The following is a 23,536-nucleotide window of genomic DNA, read 5'->3' on the forward strand; positions in this document are numbered from 1 at the left end:
GGGAGCAGACCAGCTCTTTGCATGGTCACTTTATGCAAATTGTGAGAAACACAAGAAAGAACCAGGTCATCGTATGGCCTTTATGCCACACCGCTCTGTATGAGGTGTGATAAGTCCATTAACAGCTTTTGCTACGGATTTTAGCAGCATTACTGCGTTCCATGAGTACCAATAAATACTTGGAAGGGGCAAATGTATACCGGCTTGCACAAAGATTTCATTGTTCTCTGCTCTGTTTGCAGTAAGACTTTGCTGCTCTCATTGGTGCTAAATCACTTTGTTTATTAATGGCATTTGCCCACTTGTGGTGGACAACCTGTCATATTTGCGGTACGTGATCCGATATGAGCATCTGCGGGAAAGTTTTGTTTATATACAGGCTCTTGACATAGAAGTCACTGTGAGATGAATGAATGATTGGTTACATTACAAGAACAATGCATGTACTGTAAAGGCAGTGTCTCCCTGGGAAGTCTCGTTCTCTGTGCTGAATCTCATGTGCTCCTGGTGAAGTCATGCAGTGTCATGGGTGACGCATTTCTAGCTCAGGGGCCACCGTGGATGAGTTCCTGTGTCTGTGGTCAGCTGGTTGGACTGCAGCTCATTATGTAACAGGACAGAGATGGTTACTGCAGCCTGGCAGGGCAGAAACAGCTATAGGCAAGAAGTGACATGGGCTGAGTGCAAACTGGTTGATGCACGTTTGCATCATTTCTAGTTTATTAGACACTACTGTAGGTATTTCATACTCTATCTAAAGCCTAAACCAGATTTACTCATACACCATGCTTAATTCCAATTGGAAAAAAGCTGTTTCATCTCAGCAGGTCTACCTTTCTCTCGCTTAACCAAACACATTTTATTTAACCTGATGCACCAGATGGTTTGTTATACAGAACCATGAACGAACAGTCGCTTCTTGCTGTCATCACACCTAAACCATCTCTGTCGCCAAACCACTGTAGTTCAGGCACAAACACATAACTTGGAGCCTGGCAAGATGGATATTCGTATGATCTTGTGAATGTAGCTGCCTCACAAGGTTACATTTTGGCTACTCTATGTGCATAATAATGCTAACTCTGGCTCAGCCGATCTGGAATGTTTTGTACTGTTGGTCAGACCAAACAATTAATAAGTTGCAAATACCATATGCAACTACTACTGATGACCGATGCCGTCCCAAAGAAAAATCAGGGATGAATTTTGGGTGAAAGCCATATTATCTGTCCCGCTTAGACTGCTGACAGTGTGTCCTAAGAGACTGCTCAGAGATGAGGGCTGAGCTATAGGAGACTCCAGGGACTGAAGAACAATAGAAGTGTTTTTTTTAAGGATAACATTTTTCCATGATGATGGAGTCATTGAGACTTTTCCCACCTTTGAACAGGAAGTGGGTCATTTGTTATTGTGTGTTTTTTTCGTGTGGTGTTTGTCCTGAGCTTCCTGCCGGTCTATCTCCTTTCTCACTTTCTGTGTTTTTTCTCCTTTCATACATTCTTCGCCCTGGCCCTCTTTTGTCACTGTGGCTCCCTTGTTGTCAGTGGTATCACACATTTGCTCTGAATAAGGTAATCTCCTGCTTTGTTGAGATGTTGTAAGATGCTGTTGAGCCAGTGAAACATGTGATCCTCGAGCCTAGAGGTAGCGCGCGCCTTGAGCCTGGGTCATCTCTCCACGGACTTCAGAAGTTGCCACCTATTTCCTCCGAAAGGCGCCAACAAAGTGCAAGACACATTGCTGCATAACTATTTGATGTTTAAAAAAAGTGTGTCAGGCACTCTGACAGCATTCAGTGTGCGAATGTGTGTGTGTGTTCCCAGCAGTCCAATTGCTTCCATAATTCTCCTTTTATAATCTTTTCATATCTGACTTTGACCCAGATCGGTATGTTCCCAGATTTTAATACACATACCAGAGACTGAAAACGATATGCTGCAATAGTGATGAATTTGCACGGCCCATTTTTAGCCCAAAAGCTCACATGCAAACACATACATACATACATACATACACACCAACAAATCTCCCGTCGCCCGCAGCCTTGTACTATTCTAGTGCGGAGGAATTCCTACAGTATCCAGTTAAACTCACCATGACTAGATCATATTGCAGCACCCTGGGGGGTCCTTAATACAAAAGTAATTGTCTTCTCAGAAGCCACTTGAGAGTAAGAAGAAGTTTATCATTCACTGAGGCCTGTGTTCACTTCGTAAGCCAGATGCTGCCAGGCACGATGCAGCTCCTGGTTAATGGTTGATCAGGGAGAATACAGAGTGCTTTACTCTGTGCTTTTTTAATAATGTAAAATGCTACTAATGTATTCTTACTGCATTTTGTGTGTGTGTATGTGCCATTATCAAAGCATTCATTGTTTAACTTAAAGCCATCTACAGAAGAAGCGGTGTTGTAGTCAGACATGTACATGCACACGTTTGGTATCCATGTCAGTTTCTTTAGGTGTACACAGCTTTGTGAAAACATCAGCATTAAATCAAGCAGACTTAATGTTAATATTGTCAAGAAAGTATTTAGGCCACATCAGGGCAGGAATGCAGATCTTATTAGTGTGTCAGCTATAGATTTTGGACACTGGTTTGAGCACTGCCCAGCAACACACAGGCATGGTTACTCTTCCCTGCACACATAAACACACAGAATCTCTGCCTGTTTCTGCATTTGACGCCCACACAGGAGGAATAGCACCACAGGTGGTGGTGATAACACCACGCCGCTTTCCCTTTTCCGCAACTGGATGCTTTGCCCTGTCAATGCCAGCACCACTTCCACCTTTTCAAAAACGGCTTCCTCATTGTTTCTGTTTGATCGGAGACAATAGGAATGATGTCTTTCAGGTCTTGTGGGAGTTTTGAGTCCAGAGGTAGAAGCACATTTTGATGGCCATCTTCATCATTTTATGCTCACAGATTTATAATCTGAAGATGACAAGTAAAGATTGGGGGTACGTTTCTATTAAATCTCTTCATCCTAAATCAGACTGAAAGGCACCACAGTGGCATTTAATGAAGGTTCAAGCGCTGCGTTTACTGTACATTGTGAATAAGTAAAGACTATAATGGTTCACGTTTTGATGAAGGCTTTCATGGGCTGAAAGGTCAGTGGAACGATTCTAATCCTATACAGCAAGTAGCTTAAATCAATACGTAAGCAAGAGCAGGGCCTCTTGACCAAGACCTGTGTGCAAACCTTTGTTTTTTGGTTGCCCTTTGAGTCAATGTCTGGTCTATATGCTGTGGATGTGACAGTTCAATAGGAAGCGCCCCTGATGTGGAACGATGTAACATCCTAAGAAACACAGTAAGAGTGGTGGACAATGGCAGCAGCCTACAACCACACTATAACAGTCTTTACAGACTTCAAGCTCGTTCATTTTCTTTGTCATTTTGCCTCCATGGTGCATTTGCCTGGCTTCAACGATGCCACCCTGTTGTATATTTTTTTATTAAAAGTGACCAAGATGCTTTTAGTCAGAATAATTTGGTAATTGTCAGTACTCAAAGTATTCAAATCGGAATGATCTTGAGTTGTTCTTAAGTTAAAGGGACAGACATACAGTCATTGTAGGTCTGACTCACTGTTTGTGTTAAAAGTTTAAGACATTTTAACGAGATAGCAGAAAATGGAATCACATCGTGGATCTTTGTCATAGCAGACATTTTAGACTTGGCGGGAAACTCAGAGGTGTTAACGGTAGCTCCATTTCAGTACCTCAGGGTAAGAGATCAAATAGACTAAATCTAAATTCAAGCTGCGTCCTTCTTGGCTATCTTAGATGGGACTTATTGGGCATGAATTCTGGGTAAATTAAGACAGTTGACAGAGCAACCATGTTAAACCACTCTGTCTTCAATGCATCAGAAAATGTTTGTCTTTTGGAGGAACTCAACGGTTACAAGAAAGTTTAATTCAGCGAAGAGCGCAGCGATACTGGTGCTATCTCATCTGTAAGGCTGATGACGGGGCCCGGGGTCCGGCAGTCCATCAACTCATCACTTCATCTTTATCAACAGACTTGCCAGAGCCAGCTGAGCTAACTAGTTTATTGGTTTTGGCAGTGGCTGACTGGCTACCATGGCATCAGCCACTGCAGTCCCCAAAATTTCCTGTTTGTCTCTTTCTCCTGCGTGTCTCTCTCATCTGTGTCTTCTCTGTTTCTCGTTTCACCTTTCGTTCTTCTGGATCTTTTTTTATCATCCTCTCCTCCCTGTCTCTGTTTCTTCTTTTCTGTCCCTGTATCTGTTTCTGCCTTTTGCTTCTCAGACGCCTGGTGGTCCAGTCTCGTGGCTGCATGGTGAAGGTCACGCTGCAACACATAATCACCAATGAAAGACAAAAAAAAAAAATCTAAAAGAATTTAACACCCCCTTCTTATCCTTTTCTCATTTCTCTTTGTGCTCTCTCTGTCAATCATTGGTTTTATAAATCCAATCTTCTTTAAGAAAATGTGTCCTTGCCTGACACCTTCCCCGACCATTTTTTTTCAACATATGGTCTTTAAATTCTTGAGGTTCTTACGGCTCACTCTCTCCTCCCTCCACCGTGATATAGTGCTTAGCTCAGTTGCCGGGCAGAAAGTGGTCATGAGCTTATCCTTGTTTACGCGTCTCTATTTAATGTTGATCCCTGTTGTGGAGTTCTCTTGTGGAAAGTGAATTATTAAATCTTGTATTGTATTTTAAAGCTAAAATCTAATTGACTGTTTAGCTGCACCACAGCAATCGGCCATCGTCGTTCATAAAAAAAAAAAAATGAACGCTTCCTCACTGGCCATGTAGTGCTGAGGTTGCATTCAATTTAAATTGTGCTCACATTTTATGTTATAAAATGGCCTAAAGAATTCTCCAAAGGCTAAATGCAACAGGTAACTTTCAGAAATGTCTGGCTGTAATTGGTGTCAGTGTATCAGTCAGTTTGCACCTTGAAAAATAATATCCAAGCTACAGTTGCACATATGATCTGGTTAAAATGCAGTCTCTTCCCTGTCTCAGTTTCATGTCCATCACAAACAAAAGGTATGTTGCTACAGCAGGAATAAAGCTAACAGCATTACAGTGATATTGCTCTTTGCACCACTTCTTCACAGTCTGACACTGTGCTAACAGTAACAAAAAAAACCCACATAGCTGAGCACTAGTCCTACCAGCCACAATGGAAAACAATAGAGAAGGCAACTTGGGGTCTTTGTCCAACACTAGACAATCACACAGGAGTTCTCAGAGATGATGGTGTCATTGAGAGCAAGTTTGGCTCGTAACACACAGATCAGTGTGAAAGAGTGTATTTTAGTGCTCACTGTCTTTTATATCATGCTTAAATCTCAGCAATTTGTGAAATAAGGAATATTTGCTGTACTTTTCATTAAATCTTCATGATATAATAAACCCCACCACCTATTAAAAGTCCCATTCAATACACAAATAAACACTTTGTAAAATGAATTACAGTACTAATGACCTTCATATCAGTCAGTGATTTGTAGCGATCTCTGTAGTTGGTCAGTAGTTAGTTAACTTCTTTTTAATTGTTATTAACAGGAGATAGTAGTAGGTGTAAGAGAGAAACAGGAAAATGAGAGTGACGGTGGGGGCTAGTTATTCTTTGTGACTGTTTTTTTTTTGTGTGTGTGTGTGTGTGGAGGCTGGGAGGTCACCCATCCACCCACCGGCCCAACCACCACTACCCCCTCCCCTCCTCCATCCTCCCTCCTGCCTTGGCTAGTCTCCATGTGCAGGGCTCAGGGCCTTGGGAATGAATGGCGCCCGGGCTGTGCTCCGTCTTTGAAGCCAGCCAGGAATGCGAGGCCTCTTTTTTTTTTTTTTTTTTTCTCCCCTCTCTCTCTGTTGTTCAGCCGGCCGGCAGCACTAGCGGCTATCTGCAGCAGTGAAATATTCCCTCCGCTGCGCTCATTGTGCACCGGAGAGCCGGACGTCATCTGCTGGCCAATCAGTGGCGCCCGCGAGGCAGCCTCGGGTCTCAGTGGGGGGAGAAGGGACTCGCTAAAAGTCTTCCCTCTAATATCTTGCTCTCCTGGTTACTTGGTCTGGTCCCTCTTTAGAGGAAGAAAGATGTTCTGAATGAAAAACAAGGACGAAAATCAACCACCAAATCCTAATTCACGTTGAAACTTAGGAAACGTATTTCTTTTTCAGATGGAAATCAGGAAAGTCAGTGACTTAGACTCAAAGTTGGGGTGAGTTTTGCCATTCTTTTCTCGCTAACGGTGCTCTCTTAGGTTTATAAACTTTCAAACCAGTCTGAAAGTAGTTGATCTCTGAGTAGTTCCCCGTCTGCTTTGCTGTAGTGACTGTTGATCCAGCCTTACATCTTATGTTCAGCTTTCCAGCTGTCATTGTTCACTTCTCTTGTCTCTTGTTGTTGTGGTTTGCGTGTGAGGGTATTTGTCTGGGCCAGTCACCCTCTGCCTCACCCTCCTCCCTCACTCTCTCCCCTCTGTACATTTTGTCACTGCCTGTCCCCTCCATCACTTCCACTTGAGCGCTCCCCTGTTTGGGAGCCTCTCTCTGTTTGCAGAGGGAAGAGGAGGGCTGGAAACCACACACACACACACACACACACACACACACACACAGAAACACACCACAGATCAGAAGGCCCTTCATAAACACATGGAATCCCCCTTAATACTGTAGTTTGAAAGGCTCTTGGGAGGTGGGTTTTGTGTGTATGCAAAACGACCACCTAGGATCATCTTTGATTCAGGTTTTTTTCAGCTCGGCCAACAAACTTGGCAATACTGGGAAAATTTTGCTCATTGAAATTGATTCTAAGGGAGTTTTAAGTTGTCTGTCTAAGTTACTAGTGGTCATTTACCGCAAGATTTTTCTCTCTCTTGCTTAGAGTAACAAAACACAATCAACTGATTCACATATGGATTTCCATCAATGTTGAGCGCCAACTTTCATAGTGCAGTACCAGAGTTGATTAACTGGTTGGTTTGTCTTTGTTTTGTTGGCAACACTGACCTTTGTGTATGCGTGGCAGGTATGTAGTATCGACTTGATGACAAAACCTTGGAAAGGCAGACAGGTCATCAGGGAGAGAAGCCTATATTCACTCTGTCATTAGAGTCCACCGTAAAACCTAAACCTATCATTATCTTGCAGGGGCTGGTTTCTGCCCTGAAGATGATTTTCTGGATAGCTGATGATAACAGCAGGTTATTGTAGGGATTTTATCCCTACAAGTTATTCAGTTCTGTGTACTTTTACAGTGAATGAGGAAACCTATGAAAAATGTATGAGGTATTTGAAGAAACCAACCATGAACTGAAGTCAGGATTTAAGATAATTGCTTTCTCGTCATCAAAAGATTTATCCCAGTCAAAACAAACGGTATGAGTCCAGCATTTAATTTATCAGGTGGTATTTGTAAGTATTTTTTTTGGGTTGATTTTGCTTTACTGTGTCACAGTTGGAAATTAATTGGTTTCATAGTAAAGGGCAATCAGCTTTATCTGCGGAATGCTACTGTTTAATGGCCTGTAAAGACTTCCTGATAATGGTCTTAATCGTAGTGCTTGTGCAGTTAAGTGAAAGTTTAATCTTGCACAAGCTGTAAATTTTAGACAGCTATTGACAAGAAATAGAAAAAGCAAATGCGTTAATGTCCCAACAGGAATAAGGAGACGTCTTTACGGGTCGCCGTGCTGTATAACAAGGCATTATACACCTGTCACATGACTAATCCTTTCAGATTTCTATAGTTCCACATGGAATTCCTGACATTGTTTCATGTGTGTGCTGCAACGTGCACCGCCAACCTCAAGGCCCTTAATTAGAGACCTCGTTGATGCAAAATGCCAGACAGACTCCTTCAGCAGGTGGTTAACTGCTCTGACCTACAAAACCAAGCTACTGATTTATGTGAGCTGTAAAACATTAAAATGAGTTAAAACTGAATGTCTTGTTCACAAAATTGACTTACAGAATTGACTTTATAGTGAAAGAGGAGGTGACAAGATGTCATTAGTGCCATTAACTCAGCCAGAAGAAGTTATATACCTACATACCTACATTGCTATCAGGGTTTAAACTACAGCTGCATTAGTTGCAGTTTATTAGTTGACAGAAAGTTAGGGTGCAACTATTTTGATAATTGTTTGAGTGCAAAACATTTTCTGGTTTCAGCTTCGTCTTCTTCTGTGAGCATTTGCTGCTTTTCTCTGTTATATATCACAGAAAATTAGATGTTTTGGGGTTTTGGACTGTTGGACAAACAAAACAAGAAATGTTATGATTTTACTATTTTCTGACATTTTGCAAACCAAACAATTAATCAAGAAAATAATCATCAGATGACAATAATGACATTAATTGTTAGTTGCAGCCCTAATTTTGAATTGATCAATACCAAGAAGAAGAAGAGGAATATAAACATTGTACACTCCCTTTCAGAATAGAGCCACAAAGCGCTTTACAAGGGAATTCATACAGAGGAAAAATCCATTTGGAGTCATATGTAGGCCAGTTAAAGGATTTCCTCCCTGTGCTGCAATGTGCCGGCACCCCTACTCCACTGTGTAGGCATAAACAGTTCTCTACTAGAAAAAAGAGAGACGAACATTTTTTTTCAGTCAAGAGGTATATGAGCAAAAATTCTTACTACAGGAATTTGACCTAGAAGTGCCCGTCAAAGATTTATGAGTGGTGACTTACTGTTTTCTGGCATCTTGATAGTGTTTTCAGTAAAAAGCACTCTGCAAAAACAACATTTTTCTTTTCCACAGACATTTTCTTGAACACATAGTTGATGGAGATTTTTCTTCCATACACTTAGCCTCAATGGAGAATGACGGTGTTTCTCTTTGAGGTGGGGGCGTGAGCTGTGTGTGTTATTAACCTAATGGACATGCCAAGTTGACAGTATGACACAAATATGTGTGTTTGTGTTCAGCAGTCGAAACAGGATGTTTGTGAAGACTTCACAAAGCCTCTTAAGACAATATATTAACAATCGTTTAGTCACTGTACGTTTTTTGACTGCTGTTTGAACGTACATTTTATCTAACCATTTCACTCTTAAGCAGTTATTTGCCACAGATGTTTGACTGGAGCATGAGTCTTAAGTCAAGATTTTAGGCTGATAACCAGTCTGTGCTGTGTTTATGTTTTCTCCCACAGGATCCACCGGGCAGTCTGAATCAAAAGGCTCTGAATAAACAAAAAGGAGGCAGGAAAATGACCTAATTAGCAACAAGTGTGACGGACAACATGGCGTAAATGTGTTGGCGGTAATTTCCCCCAGTTTCACCCACAAAAAAGACACATGCATCAGCGCAAATACACGTACGACAGATTTACAAACCCTGCCCTTCCCTTCCTGCCATCCGCCCCAGTCCTCCATGGATTCCTACAACTTCCACTTTGAGAGAATGAGCAACGTGGACCTGCATCCTCTGAGCCTGCCTGTCAGCCGGCTCTCCCCAGCCAAGTCCAACAGCAGCATCGCCGACCAACTTGCCCATCACCAACACGGCAAAGGAGACTCTGCCTACAGCTCCTTCTCTGGTGGGTCCACTGCCCCAGACTACCCCTCTCCGTTTCTCCCAGACGACCTACAGTCCAGCTCCTTCAGCCACTATGCTGATCTTAAGTATGTAAAGTCCATTTACCACCCGACCCAGGTTCTGCAATCTGACTCAAAGACAATGGACCAGCTGTATCGCTCTGTGGAAGCTATCTCACAGCAGTTTCGCAACAATACAAGCACTAATGTAAACCACCACAGCCACAATGGCAATGACAGTTACCATACAAACAATAAAGCACTCTCTAAACAAGAGGTGCCCCTTGGGGCTCCATCCGGTGCTCATCCTCTTGTCCGTCCTCCTCCAGTCCCAGCTCGTCTGGATAGTTTCATAGCCACAAAAAACTTGGAGAATAGCAGGGTTCAAAACCACGGTACTGAGTTCCAACCCCAGCAGCCACCGCCTCAACAGCAGCCCAGACCACAAAGTCGACTCCATTCACGGCCCCACGGTTTGAGAGACCATGAGACGGCTAACTCCGATACAACCAGGTCAAGCTTCAATTCTGACCCAGTGTACTCCGTCTGGAGGGGCTCTCAACAGCAACAGCCACAGGCCCAGCAGCCCCCAAGCTACCGTCCCCACCTCCAGCCCCATGAGCAGACCAGAGTGCCGTTGAATCCAGAATACCTTTTCATAACTGATAACAAAGCTGCCTCTGAGCAGCAGAAGTCAACAAACATTCTAAGCCAGTCACCTCCCCGAGGCACAAGCCAGCCTGATCACCTGAAACCCAGACAGTCCTCGAATGCTGCATGCAATGGAGACTGTCACAACAAGCCCAGTGTTACCAGTAGCCATTTTGAGAGTCATCGCAAAAGGGCACACTCGGCTCATGATTGGCTTGGTTCAGAGCCAACCCGAGCTGCCAGCCCCTGGAACCCTGGTCAGAGTTTTATCAACAGCAGCATCCAGCATAAGGGTCAATTCTACTTTGTAACAGGAGTGTGTCAGCTGTCTGAATCTGGTGTGAGGACACACTCTGCATCTGTGTGCGGATCTGAGGCTGGGAGTGAGACCTCCACTGTGATAGAGACGCACCGGCTGAGAGAAAAAGAAAGATGCCACAGCACAATGGATAATTTGTTTAGCCCTCTACAAGAGACCTCCCGCACTTCCAGTGGTATGATTTCAGATGAGAGAGAGGCCTTCACCTCTGTGTCCCATGACAAGGATCTGTCCCCCAGGAATCAGGACCAGGAGAATCGCAGACTGTCCCTCATCTCAATGCAGTCCTCTCGAAGCTTTGACGCCTTAGAAGGAATCGACATGATGCAGAGTCGAGAGATTGGCCGCCACACTGCTGACAACCCCATATTCTACTGTGGACCTGACAGAAACTGCCCACCACATTCAACCACGCAAACGAAGGAGGTCACTTCACTGATAAGCAATGACCTGCCCAATCACCACAAGCGAGAGGAGCAGACAAAGAGAGGGAAACGGCAGCCCTTGGGGGATGTAGCCAGCGAGAGGATAAACAAAGAAACGACCCCACTTCTGTACCACCTCACTGGAGCCAGCAGGGCAGCGTTGCAGCCAAAAAAGGATGCTGATCTCGGTATAAAAGGCAAGGAAACAGTCCTAAACAAAACAGATTACAGAGACTTGGGTATAAACGATAATGAGAGACCTCCAAAAAGCGTCACAAGCAAGAGTGATAGAGGTGAAGTTATCTCTGCCTGTAACACCTTGGATGACTCGTTTAAAAAGTACTATAAAGAGAAGCTGAAAGATGCCCAGTCTAAAGTCTTAAGGGAGACTTCATTTAAAAGGAAGGACCTGCAGTTGTCATGGCCACACCGTATTAGGCAAAAGCCTGAGATGAGGCCCACAGTGATTCACACCTTCTCTTCATCGCAGGACTCTGAGACTTCCACAGACACACTCACTCCCTCTGTGACCTCTGAGGAGACAGAGAAGGGAAGCATAAAAGAAGAAGTCAGGGAGAATCAGAAGGAGATGGACAAAGAGACCGAAAAGGAAAACGGGAGACCAGCAAATGTGGCCCAGCCCCAGGTAGCACGCATCGGAGGCAGGAAGCGGTTGACTTCAGTGCAGAAGAAGATGTGCTACTCAGAGCCAGAGAAACTCAACCAGATAGGTGGTGCCCCCGTCCACTCTGCGTGCCGCTCCTTTGGCAACGAAAATGACAGCCTGTTTGCAGTTGAATGCGAAGGAGAGGAACGTGTGCAGCAAGGGGAGCAGGGACTGGTGGCAGCACGGAGGAAGATGTTTGAGACAAGAGGTCGAGCCCTTTCAGCCACCAGTGCTTCAAAGACGAACTTAAAACATCTGCAACACAAGGCCCTGGTGGAGTATATGGAACGTAAGACGGGCCAGAAAGTGGCCGAGCCACAGCAACCAGCGCCTCAGTTACCACCTCCATCCAGACAGAGGCATTCTCTGGGGGAAAAACCATTTGACTGGGGTCCCAGGCCCCTATCAGCAAATAATGAAGGCAAAAATACCAAGAAGAAAATCCACAGACCCCACTCTGCTGGCCGCATCCTTGATTCCTCCACCAGCTCCATCAGGTACAGAAGGGAAGCAGAGCCAGAGAGAAAGAAAATGCCTTTGATGCTTTTTTTGGTTGTATGAATCCAGTCAAACATTTCAACTGTTCTATTTTGATCTTCACAAAACAGGTATGCCCAGTTCTTCTCAGCTCAGTCTTGTTCAGGCCAATATGGTGGCCAGGCCAATCAGCCCAGATGGAGGGAGAGCCAAGGTCCATCTCAGGGGAAGTCTGCCTCAGTGGAGAGTCTCTTGGACCAGCCAGAACCACGTAGTTTCTTCAGGAACAGATCCACATCCACGCCACATGCATTACAGGTAAGTCTGATCAAATTGGGATACTTAAAAATGTAACGCATATGTCTGACAGTATGGCATTGTTTGACGATCTAGTTGTCATCTATTAATGAGAGGATGTATTGGTAGATGTATTAATTAATGTATTAATGCTGCAGTTCTGGGGTTTATACTGTTGTCTGTTAAGTTGTCTATCACATGCATATGAAATTAACTTTCTTGTAGAAGAAGAAAATAGAAAATCAGTCAAAGAAAACAAGATATTAATTACCCCACATCGTCTGTTACTGTCGTATTTTACTCATTTGATGTACTTTGCTATTGGTGTGCAGGCTCTTGACTATGAGAAGGATCCATCACCAGTGAATGCAATGGAAACCTGGAGGTATGTACCAGCAACGCAGGCAAATTGGGACAGTTTTATTGTTTTTAGGTCAGGAGAGTATTAGGTCAGTGATGTGTGCACTGTGGCGCAGACTATAAATCTCCACTTGATTCATTTGTGGCGCTGGAAAGTCAACACCCACCTGCTCCAGCAAACCAACATTTCCCTTAAAAGATTCATACATGGGCTATTAAAGAGGAATCATTGACTGGACCATTTTCGAGGAGTTGGCCTATTTCTCTATTGTGATTTGTAGGAATATGAAATTTTTGTTGCATTTCTTGAAATAAGATTTTCCTGAGCCTTTGTATGATGCATTTATGTTTGAATTTTAAAGAAATTGCTTTTGAAAAGTTTTGATTTAATAGTTTTTTCTATTCTAAAGTATTCATAGTTTGTATGAATCGGTGGCTTGTTTTACACATTTAAACACTGAATGTCATTATCAGTCCCCAGGAGAATGCCACTGAGGACCCCATAATAAAACCAGTCCCAGAAGTCCAGCAGCGTGTCCGCGTGGTTGCTCAGAGGGGGAAGTCCATGGAAGAGCTCGGGGCGTCAAAGTTAACTAGACTGTCTGCCCTGAGTAAAAGTTCTGAGCAGCTGGATCAAATGTGGAGGCGTTCGAGTGGATCAGGAGGACTGGACAGAGACAAGAGGAGTGTTTCATTCTTTGCTGAAGTCAGAGAAGCCCAGGGACAGGAGAGCAGGAGGAAGAAACAATATGTAACAGGGCAAGTGGGACAAGAAGCAGAGATTGCTGGTCAGAAGAACACTCAGGGACAGACACAAAACCAAACCCAGAAAAAGTCTTTGTTGAAGCAGAACTCAGAACCAGGAGAGGATGCTGCATTAGGAACAAGGAACCCAAGCAGATCCACCTCCCCTGCCCCCTCTTCCTCCTCCCGGGTTAGGGTTCACTCCGGATCTCCTGGGTCTCACGACCCTGTCACAGTTGAGTTCAGGTCCAGTAGACCGCCCAGTGAGACTTCATCTAACCCACCTTCCCCCAGAGGTCTGGAGACCAGTGAGAGGGAGATCAGTTCCACCTCGTCCACCCCCACTCAGACAAAGCTTCCTTGTGAAAACCGGCCCAGCTCCAGGTAAGATCAGCCTCGATAGCAATTCTGCATTTGTTTCCTCTGTGAAATGATTTGACTAAGTGAATGTGCCACACTCCGTCCTTCCACACTACTGTAACCATTAAATATGTCACCCCTTAAACACCTAGCTAGACTAAAACACACGCCGAAAGTGTGTGTAATTCTGCAAGTATGGTTTTTTGGCTGGTGTGATTCTTAACCATAATTCTTTAAACTTCTAGTAGAGTCAGGACTTCTCCTTCTGTGACTGGATCAGAGAGAGAGCAATCGGTGGACGAGCCAAGCAATGACGTCCCACCACCTGATTCAACCCACGAAGTGTCTCTCAGCTGCGGCGTCACCACAGATCCATCGCTGTGGATTCTCCCCCCAGAGGTAGAGATCAAAGAGGAAGTCCAGACTTCACCGCTGACAGACAACGTCTTTGAGGAGGAGTCCACCAGCTCGGCCCCTCCAACGCTGACAAGTGAAACCTCCATGTCTCCCTGCACCTCCGTCTCCGACACAGACGTCAGTCAGCAGGTGGAAGAGGAGGAGAATCCAGAAATGGACGATGAGAAATCGGGAGAAAACCAGGACATGGAGGAGAGGGGAACACCAGAGGGAGAGACGGAGAGCCTGGAGAGGCCCGCGGAGAGACCTCAGTGGGAGGAGCTTGTGGAACCAGTGGTCGAAGCTGACCAATCACTGGCCAGAGTGTTGTACCCGCTGACCAATCGTAAGACGGCACTGATGCTGATGGAGCAGCTGCTGTCAGAGGACACGCTGCTGATGGAGGAGCACTACAAGAAGAAGCAGGAGCAGAAAGGAGCTGCAGAAAGGTAAATGTTAATGTCCTGGAACAAAACGCTTAAACCCAACTCCGGTAGTCATAAATAAACGCTCGCTACTTTCCGTGTACCAAAAATGGAAATTTTACTGGCCCCATTAAGAGCATTTTACTGGCTGAGTTAGAGAACACACCCTCCTGAAAAAACTTGCATTTAAATAATAAATACGTCCTCTTCACAGTACAACTGTAGAATATTAGAAATTGGCAAAGAAATAGAAGATAACTTTCCATCTATTGAGGACTGACTGCACGTCCCTGTACCTTGTATGTAAGCAGCTGTGGAAATGGAAAGAATAATCCATCTCACTCACATCTTGAAAACTATTTGAGAGTTGGCTTGCTGTTTCGAGGGCAGACAAAACCAAGTTAATTAGTATTCCTGGTTTAATGTTTCTCCAGGGAACTCGATACTGGTTTTTAGTGGCCAAAGGACTGAGCTCCACCAGTGCTGTGTTACCTGTTGTTGCATCACATGCACAGACACACCTGGCTATCTGCTTACTGCTGTACATGCACTCACATTTCTGCTAGTGTAAGCACACTTCAGATACATAGAGAATGTGCAGTTGCATTTCACTGTTTCTCTGTAACACATTAATACCAGCGGGCCTTGCTTGGAGTATATATATAATATATTACATTTGAGCAAGACTGACAGGAATCATAGGTTGCATCAACAGGGTACAAGAAAGCTAGCTTGACCTCAAACACGTTTCTTTTTCCAGTGCTGAAACAGTGGAAGGGGCTGAACCATCTCCCGGTGCCTCTGGCCCTGAGAGCCTTAAACCTCAGCATACAGACCTGCAGAGCAAAGCTGACATCACCGAGAAGAAGGTAATTATTAATTTATGCAAAAGCGTGGATAGTTTTTGTCATAAGCACAAGTAATGTGCAATGTTGTTTTAAACAGTGGAATCTTTTAGTAAATCCTCACAACAGAGGTGACCTTTCACAGTGAAAACAAGTCATTGTAAAGATGCCACGACACAACACAGTGAGGCCAGTGTGAGGCCAAAATGATAACTGATAACAACAAGAACAAACAGGACTTTTAACGACACAATTTGAACTGTCCCATTCTGTTTTTTTCTTTTTAACACAGAAATTCTGTGGTCATTTCATATTAATTCCATCTTGTTGCTATTTGGCCTGAAGTGCACTCAGTTCAGCCTGAGATAGCACTCTCTTACCACATAATGGGCTGTCTTATCAGCGTCTCCAACTTTCCTAATGTTTGGCTTAGCAAATAGCCTCCCCTTCTTCCTGACTGCCCTCCACATTCACTCTTGATACAGTATGCCTTTGTCCGTGATCCTGTTGCAACAATTGTTAAATAAATATTTGAATTGGTTCACCTGTAATCTGAAATTATGTGGTCAGGTTAACAGTCACATTTTTTCCTTTTGGCTCTGTTTCACCAAGATTGTCTTTTCTATGGCATCATTGCCTAAAATCTCTCACACATTACCGCATCTGCTTGAATGAACAGCGTCTGTTAGTGTCCTACATTGAGGCGCGTCTGCGCTCGCTGGAAGAGACGCGCGGTGCCCTCCAGACAGAGATTCAGGAGAACGTGGCCCACGGGGAGGCCCTGGAGATGCTGATCCGTGAGCGATGTCTGCCCGTGGAGCTGGAGAGGTACAACCTGTTCATAGGAGACCTGGAGAGGGTGGTCAGCCTGCTGCTGTGCCTCTCTGCCCGCCTGGCCAGGGTACAGAACGCCCTGAGCACCGTGGACCAACACACAGATGCTGAGGAGAAGGTGAGAAACCAAAACCTTTGTTTTTCAGTCTTTGGAGATCAGTGGGCTCATAAATTGATTTGAGGGCATGTCCTTTCAGGAGTCCTTTTATCTTCACACTCTTATTTTTTGTTATATCTCTCTGACATAAAACAGCTTGCAAAAACTTGAAAGTTGCTCCTGATGCGTAATTCATTACAGTTAAGGATGCTGCTGTATGTTTGTTGCGTAATTGTCTGATGGTAATGCACCTAATCTTTTTCACAACATCAATGTTTGCCTTTGGATTTTCTCTCATTATGGTTTCTGAGATAATTCACATCTCACTTCGCACAAGTAATTAAAAGCCTGCAGCCAAATCACCAAACTATGAATTTCTGTACAAAATTTGTATGAATCTAATCTAAATGCTCTGCGTTTGTTTTTCTCAGTAGAGAGCACTAATATTGTGAATGAATCTAAAGCATGACTGACTTCTGGGTTCAAAGGTCAACTGAATCAGTCAAAGAAGATGCGATAAAAATCTACTGACGTCCTATAATGCCCCATCACATGCTCCGTGTGTTGCCGTCCCCTTTACGCCTCTGCCTTTTTCCCCCCCTGAACGCGTTTACAGACATACATGCGAGTAAACTGTCAGCGAGGGCCCCCGGAGGAATATTATGTCATAAAACCTTACGGGCGTCATGATTCACTGCAGCTCATTTAGAGCTTCTGGCGAAAAAGACGACCAAGAGTGTTGGAAGTGTGTGGCTGCTCCCATGCCCTCAGCTACACTCTCGTCCTGTTTACTTTAGAACAGCAAACATGCCACTTGGGAAAAGTTGAAGGGCGACTTTAATGGAGTCAAGGTTTCTCACTGTGCGGAATTCAAAAAATGTCGTTGGGCTTATCTGTGTTTAATGGCCAATTTTTTTTAGCTTATCTGTGTTTGAGCTGAATGATTTATCAGACATTTGAAGATTATTTTTGATATACTGCAGTTTGATACGGCAGCACTTTTTGGTGTGATATATCGAGAAGTAATTACTTGAATGTCATGATGCTGCCTCAGAGGTGGCTGCCGTGCGGACAACCACTCCTTTAGGTCTTTATAATTTAATTACCTTCATTCTGAATTATCGTCTTAAATGTTCTCACGAGTGGTGTCACAGGATCTGACTTGAGCTCTGTGCTTTGTGTTTTATTCCCTCCGCTCTGTATATCCTGTTTCATTATGCGGCCCAGTGTTTCCAGCATCAATTTATGTTTGCATGGATGCATTCGATTTCTAGATTTATTCCTGAAAGGCCTCCTTGTTGGTCTGTCCATCTGCAAAAGCCTGGCTGAATGTGCTGCATACTGAGGGCTTGTTAGAGGCTCATTTGTTTTCTTGCTGTTATCAGCAACACTGGTATTTACACTGACTCACCGAAACTCCAGCCCGGTTTCGGTGACATTTGTATCTACCCTGCCCTCTGTTGACATAAGGAAACACTGCACCTCCTGTCCTGTGGCTGTTCGAAACATGATCGCAGCTCTCGATTACATCAAGCTGTATTACCTTTCAATTAAAACATTTTGGTGAGGAAATAAAGCTTTTTGATGTAATTCATTTGCAGTCCTCTGAAATGAGTCTAACGCTCTCCAGGGCATGAATTCAGATCTAGAATATTGTTAAAATTTCGATAACTATCATATTTCCCAGCAATATCACGTTAGACGGAGAGGATATGCAGCTTTTTAACTCTATCGTGGTACAATTAATCCTCTTAACCCTCTCTGTCTCTGTCTGAACGCAGCAATCTCTGGACAGTCGCCACCGTCTGCTGTGCAAACAGAGGGAGGACGCCAAAGATCTGAAGGATAACCTGGACCGCAGAGAGAACCTGGTCTCCACCTTCCTGTCGCGTCAGCTGTCTGCCGAGCAGCTGCAGGACTACCGGCGATTCGTCCAGACCAAGGCCTCGTTGCTCATCCGGCAGAAGGACCTGGAGGAGAAGCAGAGGCTGGGAGAGGAGCAGCTGGAGGCCCTTTCCAACAGTCTGAAAGTGTGAAGGGAGGAGCAACCACAGCACCCATTCCTCTCTTCTTCCTCGACTCGCCTCGAAGGAGGATGTTCGAAAAAGACACGCAGAGAATTTTGGCTGTACTCTTCTGGCTCAGTTCGCCACAAAGACACACAAGGAGTTGATTATAAGTGGTCCAGCTGGTATTTTCAACCCTTTGCACACTGTCATGACTTTCTTTTGTCCGTTAAAAGAGTTTGGCAGGGCTACAGGGGGAACCCATCACGCCATCTGCTCTCCTCTCATAACCTAAGGCCGCACATGAGATGAGCAATAAGAGACTGAAGCCCCCATCGCCCTTCTGTCACTACTGAGCACTCTCTGCCCATCGTCCCTCACAGTCTGCAGCGTGCATCTGAAGACTTTCCCCGTTATGTTGTACATGTTTCCGTCGAATCTAAACAGAGGACTGAGCTGTTTTTCTGTGTGCCTTGACGTTGGTGTTGCCGTGGAACGTTTTCCATTACAGCTGCCGGGTGGAAACTTTGCGTCCCCTTTTTTTTTTTTTTTTAGAAATTCAGCAACTGTCCTTGACTTTTCATTGAGATGTTAGTGCTCCAGCCCCGTATCTGCACCTGTGGAAACCTATTATAAGCTTTAAGATTGTATTTTGAGCAGTGAGGCTTCGGTGAAAGAGAGTAGCCTGAGAGGGGGCGCTGTACTGTATCATGTGAGTAAAATGTACAATAGATGTAGTAGATTTAATCTTTTTTTTTTTTTAATGCTCTTATTTTTAAATGTTTCAAATTAAGGCACTAAAAACCAAAAAGGGTGAATGAAAAAAAAAAAAGCACTTTGTAATGATACATAAATGCACATTTCTTCAAATCAGATATACTTTCAAAATAATTTCAGGTGAAAGCCTTACTCCATCCACTTAAACAGTATCTCTATTTTACTCTCTTTTCTTTGTTGTGTCATTAATTTTGAATAGGAATGTTGAAATAATGTTTTTAAAAGGTACACGAGCACAACCAGGAACATTAAGGATTGTGTACAAATACTTTTCCAGCTAATTTAATACTTAACGTTATTAAGTCTTGATTGATTTCATGCTGGAACGGGTCCTCATGCGGAGGTGCTAAATCTCTTTAAAGCAGATTAGAAGTAAGCAACAATTATATCACCGAGCATTTTCTCCCAATGTCCCTTTTGTCACAGAAGTGACACGTGATACTTGAAACATTTTTTTGAAGAGTAAAGTCCACAATCTTCACTTCAGGTGTCTTAAACTAACTTTCTCTTCTCTACCTCCACAGCGTAGCACCTTTTTAGACACATGCAACCTTTCAGTCCGTTTAGATTCACACAGCTTTAGTTCTTAAAGTTTAAAAAGCTCTACTGGATAGCCCTGAATAATAATAATAAAAAAAAAAAACACAACACACACACACTTGAATCAAAATTTTAAAGAACCTGACATTTACAGAACAGCACCTGTGTTTCTACATTAATATGTGTCATTAGTTTTTATAGCTGTATTCATTTCTTGTTACTGAATCTTCAACCAGACGTGGGAGAGCCGTTTTAAGAGCTCAAATTTAGAACATGTGCAGCATGTGTGTGTGTGTGTGTGTGTGTGTGTGTGTGTGTGAATGTATGCTTGAAATCATGAATGTCTTAATTCTGTATGTGTGGAGGTTAGCTGTTGAGCAGAAAGACAGAACTCCTCTCGGTGTTTGCTTTGTACGCTTTCAACAAAACTCCTACGAAGTCATGAAGTGATCAAAACGTCATCGCCCCTCAGGAAACGATCCCCGTTGGCCGCACTGAAGAGGCCGATCCAGTGTATGGGCTGACTGTCGTGTATGTTATATTTATGTAATAATGACCACAAAGAGGCAGAGGATCAGTAGCAGCCTCCACACAAACACACAAACATGTATTTACTAACTCAAAATGTCAGACAAAGTAGACTATAAACAGGCATTTCCCACACTGTAAGATATTTTCATGTTTTTCGCTAAACAGTTTCACCACCTCCGCCACCACCCCCTGAAACATTTCTCTGGAGATTTCCGACTCTGCCCGTTTCAGTTTGCTAAACAAATGTATGTTTGTTTTGGCCTTTGTGCTGACGCGGGGCTGAAGGGTTAGAAAGACTCTCATGTTGTTTCCTGCTGCCCGCTGGAATTCCTAAAGTATGCAAAAGACCGGCGTTTAGGAGAAAGAAACACCGGGGCAGAGTGAGGAAAACGCACATGGTTAAATCCTCATTTTAATTCTCGCTGCGAGTGCACACTAACAAACATTTGACAGCTTCCTGAGTCATTTCTCGGTTGTTGTCATTCAAAGCAGTGTTTTGTGGAGGTCACAGGAGAGAGAGGTCTGTTTCTGGAGTAGGATTATATTTCTTTGTCGGGGACCTTGTTTTGAAATGCCGAAGGTGTGAGACATCTGTACGAACAGAATCGGTGTGAAAGCCAAGTAGGAAAGACATATTTCAGTGAGTCCCAGCTTGTGGTATGAGAGCAGAGACATTTCTAAATTCACTCTTTCTTCTATATTTCACACCTACTTTCTTCAGAGAGTTTAGGTTGTTGTTTTTTTTGTGCCTGTTTGGAGTTGTAAATTCCACGATGTTTGTAATATTGTGAATAAATTAAACTCTCCCTCTCCCTCTGGTGTACCGCATTTCTCCTTTTTTTTATTCCCCACAATGAGCACTAACTGCAACTATTGATAGAGCAGCATCACATCAAGTTCAGGACACAACATACATAATACTACAAGTATGAGCCGCATGAAGCACATCTGGAAAGAGTGATTTATGATTTGCAGTTTTTCAAACTGTAACGGTGGATATTTTCTCACAAACTTATTTAATCTTTTCTTTTCTTTTTCTTTACTAATGGTGCAGTTTCTTCAGTAGTTGAGGTTTTCCAGGATTGTTTGTTCCTCTCAGAGCTCAACCCTGCCCTCTGCAGGCACATCGACACACTGCTTTGCTTCTCAGAGTCCAGTCATTTACCTCCACTGAGCTGGGAACAAAAATGCAAAAAATCCACATTTTTTCTGTAGGGAGAGGAGAATTGTTCAGAAGTATATTTTACAGAAAGCGGCTGATGGAGACAATCTGCCTGCAAATTTAAGAAAAACACATTTTGTGGAACTTTCTGATGCTTTTTTTTTTTGCTCTCTAGCTGGTTTGAGCTTCACACATGAATGTCACCAATGCTGCCTCTACAGCAGTCCAATAAAGTGTGTGTGTGGGGGGGTTCTGTCTTAATTGAATGCAGAACTGCATCATGTCAGTGTTCTCTCCAATACCGACGTGTTTCATCACAGAAGAGATGCTGGGTGCAAAGTCGACTTGCCTCTCATGTGTAAGCGGACCGTTGGTGTCTTGAAGCACGACAAGATAATTAAAGAAAATCCCACCACGTGGCTCGTATGTGTCAGTGGTTTTAAAGGAAAGGGGGGAAAAAAAACACTTCTTTGATTTCTTTCCCAGAGTTACATGAGAAGATAGCTGCTATTGTCTTATTGTACTGTGAAAATAAAGCTACAGCCAGCAGGGCTTATTCACTGTCTTTGCAGAGATCATAGCAGTTAGCTTAGCATAGCATGAAGAGTGGAAACAGAGGGAAACCGCTAGCCTGGATCTGTCTAAAGGTAACGAGGTCTGTCATATCGAAATCTGTCTAACACTTCACAGCTTGTTCTTCGATCTGTGCAAACAGTGAAAGCTACAGTTGTGGTTTTATGATGGATTATTAAGAGTATTTTTTGGAGGCTTAGTCGGTCGCCTAGCAACGTGACCTTAACGACGGGACTCCGGGAAGTCAAGTCACTGCTCCCCGCCAAGAAATAGCTTGGCACATAACACCGCAACTTTTTATGCTTTGTTTTTTTACAAATCAATCAAACGTGATATAAAATGTTAATTAGAGGTGCTGGACTTTGTTACCTTTGGACCAACTTTGGCTAATTGTCCCCCCCGCTTCCATTCTTTATGCTAAGCTAACCTGCTGCTGCCTGTCGCTTCATGTTTAACATACAGGCCTGCGAGTGGGAGCGACCTGCTCGTTTAACTTAACAAGCAAATAAGTGCATTTCCCAAAATGTGCATCTATTCGTTTAAGAAAAACATCACATTTTGGGGCTCAGAACGGGACTGAATTATGTATGGAGGGTGGTGGGGGGAGTGTATATTTCCCAGCAGCCTGTTCTTTCTCCTCTCTTGTCTCTTTCATGCCTCTCTACCCTCATTTGTTCAGCCTCTCAGTGGAATGCCGTCCAGTTTGTTTGTCAGCAAAAACAAATGCTTATTAAAAAAGACAGAACGGACCGAGAAAAGAAAAAAAAGACATGTTTTCACGTTGGCAAGTGGCAGAGGAAACCCCGGGAGGACAGTGAGCGACACCAGAGAGCACTTAGTTGTACTTCACAAAGTAAAAACACTTTTAATCAGATTCTCACTTGAAGGCAGCGCAGACATAAAACACAACTCAGGAAATTCTAAACAAGTGAGATCTCTGTCAGACGCTAATTGCACGGTAATTAGGTTTGGTGTCATTGCAAAGACGGAGCAAGTGATGGAGCATTTGGTGGCCTGAAACACCGCGGCAGCACTTCTGTCACAGTGCTGCCTAATGAGGAGCTTTGCTGCTGATCATCACCGACTGTGACAACAGTCACAAAGAAACAAACCTAGACCACATACAGGCACACAGTGTGACTGCTTCTGCTTAATACCTGTTCAATTAAAAGTGATATACAGCGTCTGCCGGCTCAGCCAGGTGCTCAGATTAGTGGCTTGGAAGCTCACTTTTCAACCTGAACTTTGAACTCTCCGCCCGCAGGAATGCCAGCACACCTTCGGCCTCCTCCTCTAACCTCAGCCGGTCATTACACAACTCAGCTACGAAGACTAACAAAGCCTCGCTGTCAAGTCACGTCCGCGATCGTAAAGCTGTGCTGGTTTTTACGGTTTCATACGGTGATTTATCACCTCCTGGTTTCAGTCAGTGTTGCTGTTGGCGCTCCGCTGTAATTTAGTTTTAACTTGAGGCCTGTTCATAACGCCGTGTGACACACACACA

At 43.8% G+C, this 23,536-nt stretch overlaps 1 protein-coding gene across 3 annotated transcripts in view; it reads left to right on the forward strand.

The window, feature by feature from the left end:
* shroom1 (shroom family member 1) overlaps window positions 1-19,866 on the forward strand; it is a 32,459-nt gene extending 12,593 nt beyond the window's left edge. For 2 of the 3 annotated variants that reach the window (XM_070843714.1, XM_070843715.1), the window contains exons 2-9: window positions 9,162-12,105; window positions 12,217-12,403; window positions 12,715-12,767; window positions 13,217-13,870; window positions 14,092-14,691; window positions 15,428-15,536; window positions 16,192-16,464; window positions 18,225-19,866. In XM_070843714.1, coding sequence (XP_070699815.1) covers window positions 9,383-12,105; window positions 12,217-12,403; window positions 12,715-12,767; window positions 13,217-13,870; window positions 14,092-14,691; window positions 15,428-15,536; window positions 16,192-16,464; window positions 18,225-18,479 — 4,854 coding nt within the window. In that variant the 5' untranslated portion in view covers window positions 9,162-9,382 and the 3' untranslated portion in view covers window positions 18,480-19,866. The remainder of the gene's footprint in view (window positions 1-9,161; window positions 12,106-12,216; window positions 12,404-12,714; window positions 12,768-13,216; window positions 13,871-14,091; window positions 14,692-15,427; window positions 15,537-16,191; window positions 16,465-18,224) is intronic. The other variant, XM_070843717.1, reaches the window with a different exon arrangement.
* Window positions 19,867-23,536: the final 3,670 nt, after the last annotated feature.

This window comes from Pempheris klunzingeri, chromosome 14 (genome assembly GCF_042242105.1).
Source record: "Pempheris klunzingeri isolate RE-2024b chromosome 14, fPemKlu1.hap1, whole genome shotgun sequence".
Lineage (NCBI taxonomy): Eukaryota > Metazoa > Chordata > Actinopteri > Acropomatiformes > Pempheridae > Pempheris > Pempheris klunzingeri.